At 34.4% G+C, this 20,266-nt stretch overlaps 1 protein-coding gene across 2 annotated transcripts in view; it reads left to right on the top strand.

Moving 5' to 3' along the window:
- The window catches only part of HGF (hepatocyte growth factor), a 63,960-nt gene that overhangs the window by 12,560 nt on the left and 31,134 nt on the right, over window positions 1–20,266 (top strand). Inside the window, exons 2-6 of one of the 2 annotated variants that reach the window (XM_072401742.1) lie at window positions 3,717–3,882; window positions 5,450–5,562; window positions 6,680–6,794; window positions 11,066–11,193; window positions 14,111–14,231. In XM_072401742.1, the coding sequence (XP_072257843.1) occupies window positions 3,717–3,882; window positions 5,450–5,562; window positions 6,680–6,794; window positions 11,066–11,193; window positions 14,111–14,231 (643 nt within the window). Of the gene's footprint in view, window positions 1–3,716; window positions 3,883–5,449; window positions 5,563–6,679; window positions 6,795–11,050; window positions 11,194–14,110; window positions 14,232–20,266 lie in introns of both variants that reach the window. The other variant, XM_072401741.1, reaches the window with a different exon arrangement.

The raw sequence follows: 20,266 nt of genomic DNA, 5'->3' as shown, positions 1-20,266 counted from the left end.
ATTTTTTAAACTGCAAATAACAAACAAATGGAATTCTCTGCAATATGTAGCTGTGCATTGGGTTGCCACTTCAAATTGTAATACTGTGTAACATGCATTACAAAACACTAGCTTCAATAGAAATATTTCCAATATTCAAATCAAAGAAAAACAAAGTTTAATAAATTGGATTTATTTGTCCTTTTTAAATAATTATAGCTGTCAGTGTTCCCAGTTGTTAAAATATATTACATTTAATACATTACATGTGTGTTTTATGACTGTAGTAAATAAGCAAACAATAAACAATATTATTTTTTGCTGCTAATGGTAAAGAGCAAAAACATCAAAAAAGTAATTTATAACAAAACAAACCCTTAATTTAAATGACTAATGTGGGTGATAATGTACATTTTACAGGGAATGTCTACAAAATAAAACCATTGTTTTGATTAGAATTTTGTCTTCTGTGCAGCAAAACTGGTTGTTTGTTAGATGATGGTAAGGCCATAATTGTGTTTGCCCATATAATGGCTGGATTGTTACATACAACTTTTATGGATCGTGGTGGTACTGATTTACCTATGTTTTTGTTTTGTACCAGGTTTAACACACTTTACTGCACTTCTTTTTACAGAGAATCAGGCCTCTGTAAGTGGAGGCGTAATGGAAGTGAGATGAGGGAGAATATTGGTGAGATGTAAGGAAGGGCACGTTTAAAGACGTCTTTAGTGTTTCGGACTAATAAGTGGTATATGTAAAATCCTAAACTCAACTAGACATTTAAATTAAAATTTACACATATTAAAAAATGAAAATGAAACATTAGGTTTTGAATGTGGCATAAGGTCTTTTATTGGATATCCAATAGTAGTTAGTCACATTGAACTGGACTTGTTCTGGTAATGCTGCTTTATAAGTTCCACCTGTTAAGAGCTATCTCTGCTGTGCACCACTGCAGTAAAGCGTGCCCTGTTTATTCCCTCTGGCAAAGCAAGCAGCAAAGAAGATGAAGAAATTTATCTGCTCTTTGCTCAGCAGATTGAAGCACCCCTAGTTTTCTTTTAGGCGAGGAGATTCCACCTGAAATGTACCTTACTCAGCATCCCCTGCACATCCACTGAGGCTGTGCACTTCTGAAGATTTTGTGCTGAAGAGGAGTATGTGCTGCATCCAATTAGCAGATGCTTTCCTGGCTACAGTCTTGCCCACCCATTTGTTGATAGGGCTATATAACTTCACTATACCTAGTCACTAGTTTCCCATTGTAGTATTTTACCTTGGCTAACCTGCTAGTGGTGTGACTATGTACTCTGTTTTGCCTTTTACACTTGGACATCTTGTTTGGCGAACTGACTACCTGTATATGAGCCCTGGCTTTGTTGTTGGACTTTGCTCTGATGGATTCTCTTGTACTGTTATCTGTCAGTCCTTTCCCAGAGGCTATTCTTTGTGCACAGAATACCTGGGGAAAAACATGTGTTGGGGTGGGGCAACTAGCCTCCCAAGGCTAGGTAAGTTAGATTGAGGGATTGGTGTCTGGTGGGCATTGGCACTGCACCAGGGCCTTGCCCTGCCAGTGTAGGAAATGCAACATTGTCTGTACATAGCAGAAACACCTTTATCCAGTCACCATGGAATTTGACCCTGCATATATTCATTGTCCAAGACCAGGAGGTGCGGAATTCACTGAACCACCCTAATCTAATAACATTATCCCATCATTCCTGTTAGGAAGTCTGCATATGTGCTAAAACTTTAAAGTATAGTCAGTATATATTCTTTTTTATTGTTTTCCTTTGACTTTAGATAATGTTTAGATGTTTTGCTGGCATAGTGGAAGTATTTAGAATTACATTATTACTCATCAGCTGCATATAATCACAGGAGGCTATAGCTAGTGTTACCAGTTCTATACAAACTAGTGCAGCATATAGATCAGCGGAAACTGGCTTACATGTTTCTTCTGACTCATTGACAGCCAAAATAACAGCAATTTTAAAAGGAAGTCAACAATTGCAGGATTTATATTTTTCTCAGTACAGGTATATTTAAGATATGCCCTCACCCATACCATTAGCAATGTCTGTCCTTTCATCTGACCTTTGGAGAATGTGAAGAAGTGTCAAACATTTCAATTGTTGTGGCTGCATTGGAAACATGTTGCTGGTCTCGTCTTATAATTCTGGTGAATTATTATTGCTCAGGATGCTTCTTTTCTATATACATGTGTGTGCTTGGTAATATTTATTTGGAACTGTCAACCTTCTTGGTGAATATGCTACTCTTGGTGATTATGCTACTTACTCTCTAAAATACATATGTTATCATTTAATGCAATCATAGCACACTGTACATTTTTTGTGGGTTGGGGGATGTCTAGTAGTATAGTACACATGAAGGGGTTTACCATCAATTAATGCAGTGTATGTCCACCAAAAACCTTTGTTAGTTTTGGGTAAGACAAGATAGGGTTGGAACCACTGTTGGAGCTTTATTTGTCATGAAGACAGTATTTTAGCAGACAGGACATTATTGGCAGGTTCCAACATAGCCCAAAATAAAAATTCTGTAGAAATGTATGACACCTGTCAGGTTTTTATTTCTGTTTCCACTGGTAAAACTATTTTTAACAGGAAATAATGATAAAGGTTGGAAAAATTAGGTAATTTAACAAAGGAAGGGTAGGGAAAGTTTATATAACATACCCATAGACATAGCTGAACTCAAGAGTCATTCACCCCCCGAACAAATATCCTGACGCACCCAACTTCTCCAGTATAATGGCTAGCTTTACCATTACACTAACAATATCAGACCACCATAAGGCTAAGAGGAAGCAGAGTGGCTGAAAAGGCATTTTTCACACTCTACATGGTCACTGAATGTATAAGTATACAGTGCATGAACTTTAGAAGGATATCACAGTAAGTACTCAGCAGGATGGCACTAACTGACTACAGAGAAATTTAGGAACAGTTTATATTAGTTCAGTATCCATGGAATGTGTTACTGACACTCTAGATTTGTGGGTGCCTGTGTGCTGCCCCGTTGGCCCTGCTGTTTAAGGCCGTGACCTTTGCAGAAATATGGCTCAAACTAGATCACTTATACAGTATAATATTGCTGATTATTCTGCTAAATATTCTATCCCTTTATTTTTGTTACTATGAATATCATTTTTGGACCTTATCATAAGGATACAGTAATAGTAAAGAGGAAGAAGAAGTCAGCTGTGGTATAAGTTCTGCTTCATCAGAAAACTTCCTGCAATGTCAATCATTTCAATGTGGTTGGAGTCCTTCTAGGCTGCCATATGGTGGGAATGAGATATGCCCAGCTAATTCTCTTTCATTGTTATGGCTTATTTAAAAAGGGAGCTAAGAGCCACCATGTGTGTTTGCCTGTAGCAAGAAAGCACAATTTAGCTTTGCCTATATTAGCTAGCAAGTATAATGTCAAAATCATACAAAACAAAATAGACTTTTGAGATGTTCTAAATAATTTGTAGTGATTAATACATGTGAAAAGTTCCATTGTTTTGTATGAGTTTGCTATGAACCTTCTTCCCCCTTTTTGATAGCAATAGGTTTGATAATTTATATTATACACATTGCATATACATATTTTGAACTGGTACACCCCATTGTAAAGTTCTGCAGAATATGCTGGAAACATATAAAGAGATGATGATAAAGGATTTACTACTTATGTTTTATATTATTCTGCTTTCACAGAGGGCAAAATAAGGAAAAGAAACACTCTCCATGACTACATCAAAACATCAGACACCACTTTAACTAGGATTAACAAGGCACTTGAGGTAAAAACAAAGTTTTTCAACACTACAGAGAACTGTGCCAAGAGATGCAGTCGTAACAAAGGACTCTCTTTCACTTGCAAGTAAGTAGCCAAATAGTGTGAATGGGAATATATATGTAGTTATTCATCCGGACGTGTGTGAGGTTCAGGAAGACATTCTTGCAGTGGTGATGTGTGTGGGAGATGCCAATTGGCACCAATATTATGATTTGCTGCCTTCATCTGCTAGGCAGATGTAAAAGCTGGCTTAGAATGTTATACATTTAAATACAAAAGCTTTTCTACTGTCTCTGGTAAATGTGAAAATAGTTGTTGTTTACAGCAACAACTAATTAGTAAATTCATAAATAATATATTACCAGCACAGTATTACAGCTTCAGGGAGACCCGTTAAAACTCATTCTTTCATATAACCATTTTTTCCATGCATGTATTGATCCTATTAATCTTGAAAAAAGGATTAGTACATCAAACGTTTAACGCATGGCCTATAAAATTTACCCATCACTAAATCCTTCAAGGGCTAAACTATTCTTCTGATGTTGTTTTCCTGAGATGGTATACTGTATTATATCTTAAAGGGTATTTTGGGCTGCAGTTAGAGGTATATTTACTAAGTTGCTGCAACTTTTTCATGACGTTAGTTAACCAGCTACAAAACATGGCCCAAGCCAAAAGAAGAACACGTTTACTTCTTTACACAAGATAATTTGTATATGTTTTTATTTGCTAATAAAAAGGGCCTCGTAGGTGGCTTTAATTATCCATTTGCTAAAATAATGGGTATATACATGACAAAATTTCCAAATGATTTTTTTAATATTATATTTACAAACAGATTTATAAATCAACAATATAATTTACCATCTTATTTTGTAATGTTTGTAATTACTTGTGTACTACCTGAGTTTTGCATGCAGATGACAGATACTAATCAGCCAGCTGGAAGGTTTCTGATATCAGCATCGTACATGACAAATTTCCTATTATACCCTAAAGTCTGAAATCACAGTCATTCCCCATGTCCCGAAATGAGCTAGTACCCTTGATATTGCCTATGTATACAGATGTGAAATAATTACTCTTATGCTAAATAAGCCATGAACTATACAACAGCTTTGATCAGACAGTTGATTAGAAGCTGGAATTAATCAAAAATAGATACAAACAAGCAGTGTTACAATAGTAATTACTGTAAGTTTTTGGGTAGAATGCTGATTAAAAGTTGACTAGGGTAGGTGGATTTTAATATTGATTGGTTGACTATTGTATTGATATTAAAACCGTTAATACCAATTTGTGATAAGTAATATTTCAGTAAGATATGATAAAGTAAATTTTCATGCCAATAAAATATTGAAGTGGGTGGTAAATGTAAGAAGGATAGACTTTAATCAATTGGAACTATTAAAATCGATTAAAAATAACATCAAAAAACAATCGCATGGTGTATGCCTAGCAAAATTCTACACATTCGTGTTGACTTGCCCTTTAATTATTCTTCCCCTATACAGTCAGCAGCTCAATGAGTCAGTCTTCATGCTTTGTTTCTACCGACCAGTGTGAATCATAAACAGGGAGCGATTTGCTGGGGAACCATTAAAGAAATCTGTACGTTTCATGTTAATAAGTATATTATTCTCTTCAGGGCGTTTGCTTTCGATAAAAGCACAAAGAGATGCCACTGGTTTTCTTTCAATAGCTTGTCAAAAGGAGTGAAGAAGAAATTTGATCGTTCATTTGATCTATTTGAAAAGAAAGGTAACATTATTTTCCTGCTTTCTACTCTTTACTAATGCCTCACAATCAATGTTTATTTACATATGTAGTCACCATTCCCTTCGAGAAGTTTATCATTTTAAGTATTTGTATTAATGCAGGGAAATGTCCTGACATGTGTTTAATTAAATACAAATATTTCTTGCATTTGTTTGATGTGTTATGCATGGTTGTCAAAAAGACATTTGTTACATATAACATGAAACAAAATAAATTAAACAATTTAGAAATGCTGTTTATTGTAGTCATTCATTAATTAAACTGCATGTCCAACCACATTTTTATGCAGCAAAATAAGTTCTAAAACCTTGTTAGCTGATTTTCTTTTCATGAAATAAGAGGAAATCCTTCTTATAGTGAAGTAAATACCCAGAGAGCTGTCCCCCAAACAGGTGGACTTATTGGAGGATTTTCCATCACCTATTGCTCCGATCATAATTACAAATTTTGGTTTTCCTACTATTTTCTCACTTGTCACCTGGACATTTAATGGGGTGAATCTCCACATTCTGGAAACAAAAAACAGAGGGTCCTTTGTTAGTTCCTTAGATCATTTGCAAGGAATATAGAGAGCAAAAAAAGCTTGAATTTACCCATTTAATCCTAATGTAAAAAAATGTATATAATTTCTATAGCTAGCTATTGGAATTGCAAGCTGTATACTTTGCAAAAATTATTGGTATTGTTCAGGGGACACACACTTCACACATCACTTACAAATAGTAGATGGTTGATCAAATCTCAAACACAGGAGTGGTTCAGGTGATCCAATAAAAGTCTTGTGTACTCTTGCTACACAACAGAACTGTGCCAATGTGGAAAAAGAATGTTTTATAACAAGAACTCCTACTTTTTAAGACATGCTAAATGTCAGCCTGTTATCTTTATTACCTGTTTTAACATATGCTCTTATATGTTTTAGTACATTGCCATCAGTAGATCTATATATGCTCTTTCAGATGCCTGTGGTGTACTGAAGGTGCAATAACTACAATGTATCTCTATTACTGGTGTTATTGTCAATATAGACAATTGACACAACATAAAAAGAATAAAATACAATTTAAAGTTTATTTTTTTTTAATTTTTTTTACACCAGATTATGTCAGAGACTGTATTCATGGAAAAGGCAGTTCCTACAAGGGATTGAGAAATATAACTAAAAGCGGGCTACCATGTCAGTCATGGAATTCAATGTATCCACATGAACACAGGTAAGATTAGATTATAAACAAAACATTTCTGTAAATGAAAATGGGATCCTGAAAAAAGAAGGTAATAAAGGGAAACAAAAATGAATGTATAGTGGTTTAGGTAAATACATTGACTTTTTAAAGGTGAATTTAAAAATTTCATAATAAAGCAGAACTAAACCCACGATGCTCACCTGTCCCTGAGGGATTTTTGCAGAAGGGACACTGCTGGCAATAATGACCTTCCTGATCATGGATTCTTAAACATGGAACTTCAGATCCACTTAAATATTGTGTAGCCTCTAGTCTCATTTTCACATTTTCAGCTTCTTTAGCTCTCAACCTAATACAGAACTGGAATTAGTCATCACAACATTATCCTTTACCATTCTAGAGAATTCAATAGAAGGTTTCATCTGAAAAACGGAGCTTTAAAACATGGTTCCTTTGATGTGGTGTTTTTAGGGCTTCCTATTTCCACCCAGTACTCTCCTGTCTTCAAGCTGGTCACATGGTGCACAAATTGCTTACTTTTTGGACCTTCTCTAGTGGTTGTCAGGCCTCAAAGATGAGTGATACTACAAAGATGATCTCAATGCTGGCTTTGGCATCAATGTATGTGAATCCAGTGTGTCAAGATGACACCGCCCGAGAAACCAGGCCCTTATCCCTTGTTCTGGTAAAATGTGAGTAAGGCTTCTGGGTTGATTTTCACTGGAGGCCATTCCACCCAGAAAGCTAAGGATATCTAAATATAGAAATGCATTACCATGCAATATTGCAACCAGAGTATTGTTTTCTTTGAATGAAAAGGTAAAAAAAAAACTCAAACTGACCAAAAGAAGCTTCACATAAGCAGTTAGTTTGGTTATTGTTTCTTAGACTGAGCTGCACTTATTTTTCCCCTATCTGTCTCTAGTGAAAGTTACGAAGTACCTTGTCCATTTACAGATAACATCAGAATTCCTTCACACCTGGAAACAGCACTAATTAGAACATGTAGGAAAATGAGCATTTACCATCCTGGCTATTTAGGTTTTTATTGTTTAGCTACTGAAAAAAGGAGATGGTAGATAAGGAACTAATTGAGATTGCTGGAAGGCTTGCAAATAGTGATTGTTGGGTATGTACAAAGTGCAGGGTTCTCATTAGTCTGATATGAGTGATAACCTGAGAAGACCATTTTTCAAAATATTTGTGAGTACCTCTGCCCTACAGTAATCACCTGCTTGAAGTAAATTCACTGACAGCTGAACAAAGTGCAGATGTAATGGAATTCTATTTTATGCAGCTGAATAGCTTACATTTCAAATATTGTAGAGAAACACCAACCTTTTAGCTAAAATGATATATAGATAAATTGTATTTTTGTTTCAATCATGCTGAAAAATACTTGTCATGTGAATGTTTTAGATTTGTATGGAAAACCCATCCAGTAGGGTAAAGATCCATATAGTAAAATATATTTTTTTATCTGAAAAAGAGATGTTATGATCTTTACAAGTGCTTGGCTATTCTATACTAAAGGAGAGATAGTTTTCTTTTGTAGATGTAGACAAAAGAATTTTCCATGAAAGCCCCTTACAATTTAAGAAAAAGAAGGCCTGACTGCTTGAAACATGGCAGGACTTCCAGTTGGAGCCTTACCCTAATTTTAGAACAACACAAGCCACTTTGGACTGGGTCTTTATGTAGGGTCACTTTATTGACTAGCAAAAAAGAGGGACGGGACTAATGACCTCAATACATGTAGCTATCTGCCCCCTTGCCCCTGCCCTTTGTTTTTGTTTATCGTAACAGTATTATTGGCCTTGTCAGCATTTCAATGGCCCCCTGTTTTATACCCTTTGGGGATCTTTTTTGAATCAGATAATTGTCTGGAATTGGTAATAAGGACAATTTGGCTATCAATAACTGTTTACATTCTGCACACAATGGAACATGCAAGAAATTAATAATAAGTGCAATAGTTTTTGGATTAGACAATTTGTTATAATTCCCTTTGTTCCAGTAAAAACGTGGCCTTGCACTTTCCAACACAAACAAAGTATTATTCGGCCAGGGGTTTACATTTGGAAAAAGGGGTTTTAAATTGTGTGCCTACGCATCTTTGAATCCATGTATGTTCTAGATTTGTCCTTTTTTGACCTGTTTAAAGAATTTTCTCAAAAACTTAAATATGATTTTTTTTTGACCACTGACCACATTGGTATGTTGAATCTTTCTCAGTGGGACTTAGCAAGTCCAGCATGGAACCAGAAAGTAAGTATATGGGCATAAAACTATCAGCCTCTGTTCAATATTATTTTTACAGCATGCTGTGGTAACTTTTTACAAGGGTCACATGAGATATGAAGAATCCACACACAATTTTGTTTATTAAGCCTGAGAAAAAGATGATGATGTCATTAGTACAGGCTGATGTGCAAAGCAATTATGGGAAAGAATTAAATATACGAACATTTGCTGCTTGTTAATGTGTGGGCTGGAATTCACAGAATAACATCATTACAACATCTGCTTTTGAAAAGGTGGTTTCCATGTTTATGTAAAGGAATGTCTTCTGTTGAAATTGTAATTTGGGGCTATTTTCTGCATTTATTTTACAAGGCTGGTTTGTAGTAAAGATCTGTTTTATGTAATTTTTGGAAAAAACAGATGCAAAAATGAGCCAGCCCCCTTCTTGTTAGTGACTTATTTCCTGTTCTCATGTGTGTACTCAATGCGACATTTAGAGAAAGGTCAAACTCACTGTGCATATGAGCCATTTTCTTTTTCATGCTGTGATCTGCAGTTAACAATGCAATGAACCTTTTCAATATACAATAGGTTATTGACATTACTTCTAGGACACAGTGTTGTTTTATAGTGTACTACTGTAATGAAGAGCCATGTGGGCAGCACAGTGGCTCAGAGGTAGCACTCTTCCCAGGTTCGAGTCTCGGCCAGGACACTTTCTGCATGGAGTTTGCAGTTTTTCCCCATGCCCGCATGGGTTTCCTCCGGCTACTCCGGTTTCCTCCCACATTCCAAAAACATGCAATGAGGTTAATTTGCTTCCCCGTAAAATTTGTCCCTTAGACTGTATAAATAACATATGACTATGGTAGGGACGATAGATTGTGAGCCCCTTTGAGGGACGGTTATTGACACAACTATAGACTCTGTACAGCGCTGCGTAATATGATGGCACTATATAAATACTGTGTAATAATAATAATAAAAATAATAATGTGTACCAGCTTGGACCTAGCCCCATTGGGTTTAGTCAAACTGTTGCTTGTAAAGAGTCATATAAAGGGTGAATGAAGTAGCACATGATGGTAAAATAGTGTATAATGTACATAAAAGCCTGCAGATTACAGAAAGTATTTTTTGGGTTTCAGTAAATTCCAGAATTGGTGATTGAATCCTACACAATCCATTTAATTTACTGTAAGATACAGAACATATTTATTAGCTATTGGAACAATTGGAAAATATTTTCATACAAAGTGTAAATGGATGGCTAATCAGCTTTTGAGCTAAAATAAAATATTAGATGGACCAACACAATCTATCTCCTACACTTTACATATTTGAATTTATATAGCAGGTTAGTTGCATTTGTTAAATAGTTTTTTTATAGTCTAAAGCTGGTTTCAAAAGATTGAACTAGTTTGTTGTGTGTGGGTAGCATGTGAGTTTTTAGTAACCTAATGCAATATATCCTTTTAACTAATGTTACTCCTGGGTTACTGAAAACTACATCTTGTGTTGCAAAGTTTGGTTACTACATTGTTATTTATTGAAATTACTGTATGTTATTGTATATAAAATATTGTATTCATGATATTACTATTAACCGTACACCTATGTTTTAGGTGATAGTGTAATTTAATGTGTTATGTTTTTGTGATCGTTTTATTCTCTTTATTATATTTAGGCAGCATACACAGTGACTTATTATGGAACCTTACTATACTGTATGTCATTATCTTATACATAATAACAGTAGAAACATCTTATCTAAGAATACTTTCAGCTGTTACAAGCATGAGACTGTTAATGAATATTATTACACAGTCAGATGCTAATTGATATTGCTAATTATGGGACTCCAGCAATAGCTTAAGTTTCTACTGACACATACAAGACATAGTTAATATAGTCGGTGAAAAATGAATAGTATGATTTTAGCAAGACATACTATAGTAAAGTTACAGTCACAATAATTTATCATAGTAGTAGTATTAAGATTTAATACAACATTTGCTGTAATGTCATTTTAAAACTAGCTTTTTGCATTCGAGCTATCGAGGTAAAGATCTCGCAGAAAACTATTGTCGGAATCCCAAAGGAGAAGAAGGAGGGCCTTGGTGTTTTACTCAAAACCCACAAATTCGCCATGAAGAATGTGACATTCCATTGTGCTCAGAAGGTAAATTTTATTTTTTATGCTTAATACATTGCATTACTACTGTTATAAAATAGGCTTGCGTATTGTCAAAAACTAATTCTGACCATAAGAGAAATGTGAATTTTATTGTTAATACTTTTATGTGGTTAAACATTATATTTATAGTCTTGATTTAGGAACTATCCCTAAAATTTCCCTCAGTTTCTGTCCTGGAGATACAACAGGTAGCGTTTAAACTTCCCAAAGTGAAGGAAATTCCCTGTTAGACAGCTGTCCCAATTGGAACACTAATACTATATTCCTGTTTTGAATTAGTCATCAGTTTTAGTCAATTTGGCAATAGTAGACAGGGCAAATAAAGAATGTGTCTGCCCATCAGGGATACAGGCAGTAATAAAATCCTGATGGAACCCTTCGATACTCTGTCCCAAGCCTAAGAAAAAAAATTCCTTTATACAAACCTTAACAATGCCACAAAGTTCAAACAGTGCTGTTAAAATTATGTAATAGTCTCTAAGCAGTTAATGTTCTTTTCTTCAATGTGCCTTTGGTGTGTTTAAAGCGTGTTTTAGAATTGCTAAATTTCGAGACAGTCTGAAACATATTTTTATTGAAATTTGCATTCTAGCTCATAAACATATTCTTTGTATTTATCTTACTCAATTCCTCAAGAATCATTCAGAACTAAATTGTGGAACTGCATAAAGAAAGACTGGCTTTACCACATTTTCTCAACATCATTTTTATTTTATAACCATTGTATTCCATGGTTTGGCAGTTTTACTTTCTAAATCCAAACCAGGTGGTCCTGGAGAAACAATAGTTGCAGACACACGCTCTTGAATGTCTTACCAATTCCATACAAATGTTTTATAGAAATAATTTTAATAGCCTTTAACAGAATTATTCCCTGTGCAGAAGAGTAATTTATGTTTTTTTAGAGATTATGTTTTTATTTCATAGTATACTTACACTATACTTATCACCACATCCCATTGGAAAAATTGTGTAATGTCTCCTAATATTTTCCTTTTTTAAAAAGTTTTAGTTTTTTATTTTGCTTTAAGGAGATTCCAAATCAAACTTTTTTTTTTGATTAACATAAGAAAAAAATCTGTTGACCATATGTATATCTGCTTAATTTTATAAACTTGTAAAACATGTTTGATTTACTATGGTTCCTCAGTCCAGAATAGCAGTGCTTGCTTTAATCAGATAATGACTCAAAGAAGAACCATGTACATTAATTAATGTACATTAAAATAGTTACATTCACTTAACAAGCAGTAAATTTGCTTTAAAAACAAGCTTATGACCTCTAGCTTCTTAAAGATCTTCAAGGATCACAACAAGTAAATTAAAGTCAGGTTTCAGTTGGTTTTTAACTGTTAGAAACACTGACAGAAACAACTAACAGGCCACCCATTCCAGGTTTGCTGGATAACTCTGTGTATCTTCTCCAGCCATGGAAAGCTTTCATAAATCAGGCGCATCATTCAATAAGATTTTGCATAAGTAAACAATGGGTTTCTATAACTTCTGATCCACGGGGTTTGGTTCTCCATTGTTGTGTTAGTGGTCTTCCACAGTTTAGTAGTTAGAACTCACCAATATTTTACCATGTGTTGCTACTTACTAGTAAAGACAAAAGGCATACAAAATGCCCCATAATAATCAATGAGTAATGGATTTCTCAGAAAGGCAGTGCCATTTTTTCAGCTTTCTGTATCTAATTCAGTGTGGAAATTAAATAAACTAATTGCAGATCCTAAATGCAAAACATAACAAGTCATGATGTAAGAAAAACTCCCATGGGAACACAGACAGCTGTACTGAAGTAACAGAAACAGGTTTCCTTTGGGTGACATTTTATCTTTTTTGAATGAAATTTCAAGCCCTTATTAAGGTTTCAGGATGACATTACAAAACTTGATAAATGTTGGGGGAATAGTAGTTTTTGTACTTAAGTTGTTGTTTAGTATATCAGATCCATTTTGTTCTACCTAACTCATCACAGCCAATGTTGTTTTGGTGGTTATATGTTTTAACAATGTACTTGTCAATTTACTGAAAATTGTAGCCTTCAGCAGAATTCCACTGCTTAATACTCTGTCATATACTTCATTCCTAACTCATAACTGCTATAACTCATTGCAGCCCTAATGTTGCCCAATAGTTGCAATAATGTGAAAATATTCATAAAAATATGTAATATCAGGTCTTTAGATAAATGTACACCTCTCCTTTTTAACAATATGCTAAATAAGACTAAAATATAGCCGCATTATTTTTGCCTTGGCACCAAACAACAATGCCCAGTACAGTCATCAGTTATAAGGCATAAGAAAATAACTAAGGAGGATTTAGGTCAGCACTTACAAACTCCTTGCCCTGGCCAAGATTCAAATCTGGGTCCCTAGCACTGCAAGGCCACTGGAATAAACTTTTCTGGCACATAATTGGTAATTCTTTGCACCCTCAGTGTTGGAATTTGAATACTAAAACACCTCAAGTTTTGGCGCGTGAAGGCATGCAATGACAAAAAACATAATGATAGGTTTCCCCGGCAAAAAACATTTGGCTTCGGCTACAAAAGGTACATAGACTTTGAGTATGGCAGAAAGATTAGATTGTAAGCTTCATTGAGGATCAGTTTTTGAAATGACTATAGACTTCGTAAAGCGCTGTATAAACAGTTACTAATATTATTAATAATATTATGGACAGTTTTGCACATTTATTGCAGTGGTAGGTGTATTTATTTTTATAATCTAAAATCCTGTGACAATCACCCTGCAATCGAGAACAAAGATATCATTTAGGTTTGTCTGTATAGCAGTTTGTAGTTCAGAGCCTAGACATGCATTTAGGTGACATTTCATATTAATTTAGCCATACATTTGTCTTTGATAAACATACAGTACAATTTTATTTTCAGTGGAATGTGTAACATGCAATGGCGAACATTACAGAGGAGTGATGGACTACACTGAATCAGGAAAAGAATGTCAACGCTGGGATTTGCAGAGGCCTCATAAGCACAAATTTCGACCTGAGCGGTAAGTACTGGTAAAAATTTGGCGATATGGAAATTTAAAATAATCTATGTCATGATGTGTGATTAAGTCAATCTAATGGACTTTAAAGTTACATTGCTTGAAATAAACTAGGAATTAAAATTGTAGAATGACTGTTGATCTACCTATGGGTTTTTATGCTTCTTGTTCAGAGAAGTTGAAAAGTTGAGCATTTTAGGCCTTGATGACAAATGATGGGGGTTATCCTGCTCACATAAGAGGTGCAATTTTTCGGGGGCTGTAAAAAAATAGCTGTAATGTTGTCTATTGGGGATAAATGAAATGATTTTAGCAAAATTTTTACAACAAAATTATTCATACATTTGAAGTAGTTTCTCTAAAATGCTTATAAAAGCCAATAAAACAAAATAGATTCCCGTAACCATCCGCTAAAATTTAAATCCGATTTTACCCTGCTCATTTCCCTTTTTCCACATTGAGCCCAATGCTTTTGATAAAAATTTCGACAAAATTTCACTTCCCTTTTAATCTGTCACAACATTTTGAAAACATCAAAACCCTTAATTTCCCGCATCCCTACAGGCTTTACACATAAACACAGTTCTAGTAAATGCAAGCTCTTACACAAAGATTTAAATGCTTAAATAATTAAACAGATTACTTAACCTTTCACCATCACTTCTAAATATAAACTGATAATGGTAAGCTGACATGATCTGCTTAGTTGTTCTTGCAATCAAAACTCAGTTGAATAAATTGGCAGAAAATAGCTGTGCATGGCATGCATTAGGCTGCTAGAGAAGTCAGAATTGCTCAGCCTAGTCTTGGAAACCTATCGCTTTCCTTTGAAGACCTTGCTTGTGTCTGAGAGTTGTTTGATTTAGCTTCAGGCAATTGACACTGTAGTGAAAAGACATGCCCGTACTGTGTATTTTTTATCTCTTACCATTAGGATTTTTTTTATCAAGATAGGTATTAGTTATCATTATGCAGGACCAGGTTGAAAAGACTTTATTAGAGTACAGCAGTATTTTAAATTTGGATTTAAAATGTTGTTGGAAAAGTCTGCAGGATAATTATGTGATATGGCCATTTCCTTGACAATTGGCAAATATTCTTAGCTACTGATTCTTTTTCTTCTGGCTTGTACAGTTCATTCGATGAATGCAGAGTGAAAACACGTTCTGTTTCCTCAGGGTAAAGGCAATGACTGAACACTCTGACTCAAAGGTTTTACAGCCTTCCAGGAAATCTGCTAGATATGTCATTCACTTTGCATTACCTATTACTTCTGACGTTTAGACTATTTATATTTTTCTCAAAACATAGAACTATATGGCTAGTGCAGCAGTTTTAAGAAGTCTGTGATCGTAATGCTACTTATACATTCCTTAGTATTTGTTTTTCAAATGAGGAAAACAATATTGTTTTCTTTTAGGCATGACTAATTGGAAAGCTTTTGGTAAACAACATTGTGATTTCCAGTCATGGATTAATCCTTTACTTAAGAGTATAATCTGCTATGACACTAAGCATACACAGATGTCATTTTCTCTTCTTCCTAACGTCCATCATTGCACCTGGGGGATTGAATTTCATATCAATGCTGAATTCAATATTGACTTTAAAGCTCTCATTTAAACTGACCAGGAAATGTATCAAGCACATAAACATCAATATAGTCACATTCAAAATGGCAGGCAGATTGATGCAATTTTGCTGTTTCAGAATGTTATCAGATTAGTTACACTGAGCAGAAAAGATGATAAATCTGAATTATAATATATTCATTTGTATTTTTAAAATACTTATCAAACTTTAGTATTACGTATTGATTGAAAATAAACCTGTGCCCACTAAAAGTTCCCAAAAATGTGCAGGGGAACTGAAAATTATACTAAACATTATTCTGCATACTGGATGGATGAAGTCATTACAACCTTACAACTGAACATCCTACTCCATTTGAAATCAACCATTATGACTACACAGTGTTTCTCAACCAGTGTTACATGCCACCCTAGGGTTCCTCCAGAGGTTGCTGGGGGTTCCTTGACCAATGAACATTTTGTACTTCTCGGGTCAGTTTAACTGACAATAATGATCTTCTTGGCTATCTGTAAGATGATGTTTCTCCCACTGGCGAGTAATGTTCCTATGTTCCCAATGTTCCTTTCTTATGTTAAATAGGGCAAATACAGCATGTATGTTGGTAGAATTGTGTCTGCTTACGCCTATTAGTTCATACATGTTTAAAGGCACATTTCTTTATAATACAGTAAAGTATTTTTAATATCTAAACGCTTAATCAACCAAAGCCAAATAGCAGCCACATTAGTGCTACATAGTATAATGACAATTACTTTATACAACAAATACCTTTGTCCATTTTTCCTGACACTCCCAGTGGAGACAATATCAGGTACAAGGTAGCCCTGGGATGCATGGAAATTATGTTTCACATTGTCCTTTTGAAAATGATAAAACATCACTGTAAAACAAGTCAGGGTATTTAATCATTTGTAGTTAAAAGCTTAAGACTTTATATAGGAAGGTACTTCCCCGATGAATCATTCTAGGTTCATGGTTACCTTTTATATAGGATCATTATTCAGTGGAACAGATACATTTTTATAATCTAGAAGAACTCATAATTCTCTTCTCTAGACTCCCTTTCAACAAAGAATTTAGCAATATACTTATATCTGCTAGAAGATTAAAAGCTCAGGAATCTTAAGTTGGATTTCTCTGCATAAAACTGACATCTGATATTAAACAGTGATGGCTTACACACAAGACATGGATCATGGTACAACGATGGACCTGTTATACTTTTACTGTGAACATAGATTTATATGGACACATAATTTTGTATCCTGCCTAATTGAAAAAACATGTTTTCAGGAGCAAGGGCTACACTTCAGTACACTGACATATTGCTTAAAAATGCACAAGTAAACTTGACTGCTGCTTGGAATAATACTGACTTGGAATGAAGAAAATAAACACATAAATGATAGGCTAAGTGCAAGAAATATCAGTTTACTAGGTGGTGTATTACTGAGACCAATCCATTAATGTTTTTTATGATTGCATTTAGTACCCCATTCCCAACAACTGCACCAATTTTGATTGTCAACAGATAGAACCTAACTTTTAAAGCTAAATAGATAACTAAAAATGATGTATTTCTTGGTTTGTTGTTTTATCTATTGCTTATTTACAGTCTGATATGAAGTGTGAAAATATTGCTACAACTATAGATATACATTATATAGTTAACCAAATAAGGAAAATGTTTGCCAACATTACAAAAACTGTTCTTCTGTCACTTTGACAAAGGGGACCACTGCACCCCTGATTGGGGTTGGTTGGTCTACAGGGAATCACAGTGAATTTTCTGAAACGTGAATGATGACATTTTTTCTTCTAGATTGATAGGAGTTACCATTATTGTGTACAACATTGTTTGTGCAGGACAGCATTTTGGTGCTTAGTTCTTTATTGTTCTTTGTTTCTTAGGTTTTATTGTTCTTTGTTTCTACAAGGGGGAAATGTATTACTCTGTTTGTCATGGTTGCTATTGACATCAGAATTAAGGGAAGACAAGAAGTGAGATTTTTTTTAAACAGTTAAACTGTCTTTAGTATAAACTGTTAACGTTATAACTGTATAAACTGTATAAACTCTTGGTTTAGAGGTTCATCTTAATACTGGGGAGTCTTGTGTATTTCCTGAAATATGGGGACCCAATCCTGGCCACTGTCTGTGTACCAGCTCATATGGATTATTCCACTGTCTGTGTACCAGCTCATATGGATAATCCCACTGTCTGTGTACCAGCTTCCTGAAATATTACTATGTGGCTACACTACAGAATTCATGGCCATTACCTGAAATCTCAATAAAGATGCTTGCAACACCTATTTCTAGCTACAGCTCAGCATTGCCTTTTCAGTGTGTTCATGTTAACAATATTTTATGCAGATAACCAATTTAGGTTTTTTGGTAGAAAAATGTATATGTGTTAGTTGGCAGTTAACATGAACCACATAAATTCATTATTATCTTTTTATGTTGGACATTATCTCAAGACAGCAATATTATTTTCATTCCCTCGGTTTAATCCTCAGTTTCCGTGCACTCAAAACTCTGTAATGCGTCTGTGCTTTACAGGCACTGTGCTGGATACACCTTTAGGCTAATCTACAGCTGGCTACATTTTTTTATGGGATCCGAACTCATTTAAAATCATACAATAAAATAATATAGAACCTAACCCTCTGCAATCATCTCATAATAACATGGTTGTTTTTTTAAAGAAATGACAAAATATTAGCTTCTATCATAAAGTCCGTACAGCTGCAAGCCCTAAAGACTGTGTTTCTGTCATGATCTGTAATGGGTGTTTGTAATGTAAAATTATTATTATTATTATTATTATTTTAATATTATATGTGCATAAAGTATTGCACAGCACTTTCATCAGAAACATTATCCGCCTATCTAAGCCCCTGTAAACAAGTTCAGTATGTCATTCTTCCTCTCCACGCAATATACTTGTAGGGTATCTAATTAAAATTCACTTAACATTTTTATCTTTGTAAAAAGCTTGCTTAAATCATTACTCTTGTTGTGCCAACAGCTGTAAAACTCCCATCACTAGGTGCCCCCGGTCCCAGTAATAATGGTCAACAGAATAAGAAGAGGGTGATGTTTTCAGTGGGGGACAAAAAATCACGTTTTTTTAAACCTGTTATATAAAGAAGAAAGGGGTTTGGCTTTAGATATTATTTAAAGGGTGTCCGTAAGATGCATAAAGGGGTGCATCATACAGTACCCACCTTGAACCACTAATGTAAAGGAATAAAAATTTGATTGATTCATATGCCATCTGCAACTGATGGGAAACCTTTTAAAATCCCACTATGGAAGCTTTGTAATTTATAGTTGTATTCCTGGTAAGAAAGCCTAAATTTGTAAATAATGTGATATTTTTAACTACATTTATATTTGTTGTGGGACTAAATGAAGGATAGCTTGTATTAACAGCTATTATAGGCTAAAGAAGGCTTACCAGTTTGTTAAGCCATTTACTTATTGGGAAGTCATCTTTGTTTGGATTAGCCATATTCAAAATTGTGCTTTATTAAATATTAGTTGGGATTTGTTTATCAAACAAATATTATGGATATAGGATAGTATTGATGAAATACCATTAACATTCTTTTATTTGAAATATCTTTGAAGCCATACATTACATATTTTATTGTTAGAACTAATCACATTTGGGAATGTCTTCTTTTTTGTCTGCATTCTTTCTAGGATATTGTGATTTAATGGAAAGCATTTCAGCATACATGTATATACATATACTTTTTGATGTATGATAAATAGCAACCAGTCAATTGCTTCCTTCCACATACCCATCAGAACAACTGAAGTTTTTAGAAGTTTTGCTGGTTTATGGTTCTATTAAATCATTTTGGATATTTATGAGTTAAGGAAAATACGACAGCCTCTGAACTGCAGGTGGTTTTAATTACACAGGAATTTACATATACAAGATGACCTAATAAAACCTTTCCACTAATCTGGTTCCAAGAACTGTACATCCATCTATCTATTTATTCTTTCTATTTTCCAATGGCTTGAATTGTAATAAAGAATATGTAAGCTAATGAGGGGAAAAGTTTAAAAGAGTTGTATTATGATTAGTTTGGTTATCATTTATAAATTAGTCGTGGGTGTCTAAATGTCACAGTGGATACCAATAGTAAATATTTGTTTTTCATATACATATAGCTGCATTATATTTTGCTGCAGACTTTACTGAGAAAAACACGGACCCACTTAACCAGAAGTCATAGTGCCCTGTGATAAAACTGAAGCACCAGTAGAAAAATCCATGTAAACATTGCAAGAACACACTAACTCCATGCAGGCAGTGTATTTTTTATGGAGTATACAACACACCTCATTGCTGGAAAACAACCGGACAAACCAGACTATGTTATTGGCATGTTTTATTTTTAGATTTGAAGTTGTATGTAAGC

Source organism: Pyxicephalus adspersus, chromosome 2 (genome assembly GCF_032062135.1).
Source record: "Pyxicephalus adspersus chromosome 2, UCB_Pads_2.0, whole genome shotgun sequence".
Lineage (NCBI taxonomy): Eukaryota > Metazoa > Chordata > Amphibia > Anura > Pyxicephalidae > Pyxicephalus > Pyxicephalus adspersus.
This window is presented reverse-complemented; position numbering and strand designations above follow the sequence as displayed.